We start from the raw sequence: 3,721 nt of genomic DNA, 5'->3' as shown, positions 1-3,721 counted from the left end.
AGAATTCAATGAAAATTGTTTGACACTGGTGCTCTCTCCAGGTTTGACACCGTGTTTTGGAATGATGCGGAGAAGTGCCATATTTGACCGTGAAGCAAGATGGCTGACGCCCGTCAGCCTGCTAAATTAGCGGGCCGAGAACAACACTTGTAAGGGAGAGAAATCCGCGGCACATCGCTCACTCAGAGCCGAGAGAAAATGCGAATAATCTAAATACACCAAGATAAGGAGCAATCGCGATCTGGAAATCATTTATTCTCGCGCATATGCCCTGTTTCTTAGTGAACTTATAGACGTTCGTCGGTGCCGGAAAGTCTCTACGATATATGTTCTACCCTCGTGGGGATGTTGCATCTATGCCCGTCTTTCCTGAGAAGGCCTATGAAGATTCAGTTCTAGAGTGATGCCTAGTCCCGGTTGATTTCCGAGCATCTTGAGACCTGGGCCTGGGATTGATGGTTGATCTATTCCTCATCGCGTATCGCTAAATCATGTCCGTGTTGAAGCTGGAGAAAGTTGTGAGTTTTTCCAGCGAATCCAAGGTGAGAAGATATCACCACTTGTTGCATCAAAGCGTGCGCGCGGGAAGAAAGCGGAGACTTCGAGAGCAATCGAAACGTTCCGAAATTCGAGAATTGTGACCCTCCAATCCGTGTATTGATACTACGAGTTGATGCTGCTCATTCGATCGCCAGGCTCCCTAGAAGTCGATTCCTCCTCGGGACCAATCGGCATTGTGAAGCCCATCTCTCTCGAACCATTGGAATAACGGAGGCCTATTTTTTAGAAACACCCATCTACGAATCTGCTTCAAGGGGGTCCGAGCAATGATCTCAACAGAAAATGGCTAGCGCAGTCGACCACCGGAGAGAAAGCATTCGTTGTCATAAAGCTGGAAGGGCCGTCAGTCATCAATGGTAGATGCGGTTCGAGGGACAGTTTTGTGTCAAAATTGTTGCACGATAATCTGGAACGAACCTGACCTGCTCCAACCTGACCATTACATGAAGCGATTGATATCGGCAACGAAGGCAGTGCTTACATCGAGGTGCTCGTGTCGAACGACAGGAAGGACTTCATCCGCTTGTTGCCATCATCGTCGTTCATGTCGCCCATGGAGTCTCGGATGAATGAGACGCGCAATAGGATCAGATCCTTCACTGCTTGTGAGAAAGGCGACAGACTGCATTCTTCCACCATATTATGACGGTGTAGCAGTAGGTAGTCAGAAGAAGATTCCTGAACCTCTCGGGTATGACGTCGTCCATCGAGGAAATAACTCAATTCCGCCTCTGTTGTTCCGCTCAGTTGAACGTGAAGCCGCTGGCAAGGCTTGGACCTACGTAAAGTTCGTTTGCTCTCAACCCTACAACAAGAACTGGCCCTTCGGGATCGCATTCGTCGCTCTACGCGGATCCAAGGAGAGCTCATCGGAAAAGGTTCGTTATTCTGCTCGAAGACTACGGCAATCAGTACTGTATGAGTTCTCTATCAGGCATCGTTCGCGCTTTGACATCATCGTCAGCGCATTGTCCCTCCGGAAGCACGGACTCGGCATTCTCGCGCGTGTTCATATGGCGAATAGCCCGTTTCACTGGTCAAGTGTGATTATAGCTGAAACGAACCTGAACTTTTCAGCCGGAGTCGGGCTCTTCCTCCTCCATCATTGCCGGGAGATCCGCACCCGAGGAGTTGAATGACGATACAAACTGCTCGGCTGAATCAAGAAAGCTAGAGCTCAATCAAGGTGTTGAAGTCAACAGCGATGAGGTGAGTCGCCCGCTGCGATTCGACTGCGCGCTCGCAAAAGTCTAAGACAGGGGTGTCAGACTTAAATTTTTTGCGGGCCACGTTCGAGCGCTGCAGGTGCCCGCGGGCCACATTAAGAATTTACTTTCGTATATAATGAGAATATATGCCTATCGTCCATGAGAGAAAGCTTTCCCAGCCTCCGGGAATAGAGGGAAAACTCGTTTGTTCGGTTGTACGGAGGTATTCATTCCACCGATCTCATTCAATTCCCAAGCACTCATCCGAAACAGTCGGCTTCGAGTATGTGGGGCAAGAGTGGCGGGCCACAAAAAAAGACCTCGCGGGCCACATGTGGCCCGTGGGCCACGGATTTGACAACCCTGGTCTAAGACTAGGTCCTCCGACAGGAATGCAAGTCGAAGGGAGCGTCGACTTCATCAGGAGGAGAAAGCAGGAGCAATCGAGAGAAGGGACGAAAGGTTTTAGACGGAGTGGTATTCGTTCTAAGCGGTTTCCAGAACCCCCTGCGGAAAGAGCTCCGGGATATGGCGCTCGCTTTGGGAGCGAGGTGAGTGAGTGCATTGTCCGAAGACATCCGGAGCGTTCCTAGTCAGATGAGCGTCGGGACAGCATAAGCCCATCAGGTAGACATTCACTTCCAGCGGATCGAGTTGCCAGACCAAACGATTCTAATTGTATTTCTCACCGCGAGGTCTTAGCTCGCCCAATATTCAATCGGTACCGGTTATTGTCTTTTGTTTTTTAGTCTGGCGACTCGATTTATCGAAAGTGAATATTTCCCTGTAAGACAGGAGATCGAGTCGAATACGGGTCCTTGAAATCGATTCGATGAAAATTCATGTCCAGAATCCATCACAGGTATTCGCCCGATTGGACCCCTCGGTGCACTCATCTCGTGTCGGCTTTCAGCAACACTCCCAAGTGGTCTCAAGTTGCAGCCATCGGCGGCCGTATTGTGACCAAGGAATGGCTAGCAGAGTGCGAGAAACTTCAAAAGAAAGTTCCGTGGAAACAATTCAAGTGTGGAACGTACAGGGTTAAGGTACAGGAAGCCGCGACTCCGATGTTCAGCGATGAAGATTCGTCCGAAGAGGAAGACGTTGCCGACGATGATAGTGACTACGATCCAGGGGAAGATAAGTCAGAAAAGGGCGGAAACCTCGCCGATCAAGGAGAAGAGCGGAAGCAGGAACTCGAAACTCCAGAACCTCCATCAACATCTCTTCCCGATGATTGTGAAATCGACGAATTGAAAATCATTTTCAAAAACAAAACCTTCTACCTGGACAGTGACATTGAGCTGAGTGAAGAGAGGAATACTCTGACGAGATACATCGTGGGACATGGCGGTGAAGTCAGCTCTGATCCAGCGGCAGCTGAACATATCATATCTTGGAAACCCGGGGCCTCCAGTCCCCTATGGATCGTCAGATGCCACCAGGAGAATCGATGGGTCCAGGCTTGAGATTATACCTTCCCCTACTCTGCGAATCGAGTTCGCTCACGAGACGTATGTCGAAATTTCCTCCTTGAAATATCATGTTCCATATTTCACACGCTCGACCTCGGTCACACGAAGTACTTCGAAGGTATACCAACTGGATGTGTCCACCCAATTACACCGAGACTCGAGCAAACTTTTTGCAATAAAGCGCTCTGGTCACTAACCAGATGCATCACTACCTACTTCCCTTCAAGCACATGCCTTGATTCCTCACATGCCCGATCTTGTGCATTAATGCCGGGATCTGAAAACCTGAAGACACGGGAGAGGGCATAAGGCGTTGTGTTTCGGATTTTTTCGGATTACTCTTGGCTTCCGCCACGGAGCCTCACCATCGCGCTTCTACGGAGATCCATCATTCATTATCAAGGAGTCCTCTTAAACCAGCGGACTCGACGGGGAATCCTGTGGTGAAGCTCGGTCTTGTCTGCGGAACCAAGATAT

The 3,721-nt window shown here is 49.7% G+C and overlaps 1 protein-coding gene across 1 annotated transcript; it reads left to right on the top strand.

Annotated features, from left to right (window-relative positions):
- The first annotated feature begins 491 nt into the window (after positions 1-491).
- On the top strand, positions 492-3,441 carry LOC100901257 (DNA repair protein XRCC1). Its single transcript, XM_018639389.1, has 7 exons — positions 492-542; positions 788-917; positions 1,011-1,166; positions 1,309-1,439; positions 1,639-1,770; positions 2,160-2,320; positions 2,632-3,441. The coding sequence occupies exons 1-7, from the start codon at positions 492-494 to the stop codon at positions 3,236-3,238; spliced, it is 1,368 nt and encodes a 455-aa protein (XP_018494905.1). The 3' UTR covers positions 3,239-3,441.
- The last annotated feature ends 280 nt before the right edge of the window (positions 3,442-3,721 follow it).

This window comes from Galendromus occidentalis, unplaced genomic scaffold (assembly GCF_000255335.2).
Source record: "Galendromus occidentalis unplaced genomic scaffold, Mocc_1.1 scf7180000077436, whole genome shotgun sequence".
NCBI lineage: Eukaryota > Metazoa > Arthropoda > Arachnida > Mesostigmata > Phytoseiidae > Galendromus > Galendromus occidentalis.
This window is presented reverse-complemented; position numbering and strand designations above follow the sequence as displayed.

Coding starts and splice junctions, on each gene's coding strand:
- LOC100901257 (XM_018639389.1), top strand. CDS start 492: ATGTCCGTGTTGAAGCTGGAGAAAGTTGTGAGTTTTTCCAGCGAATCC. Junction 543..787: donor GTTTTTCCAGCGAATCCAAG/GTGAGAAGATAT, acceptor CCTATTTTTTAG/AAACACCCATCTACGAATCT. Junction 1,440..1,638: donor AGGAGAGCTCATCGGAAAAG/GTTCGTTATTCT, acceptor TGAACTTTTCAG/CCGGAGTCGGGCTCTTCCTC.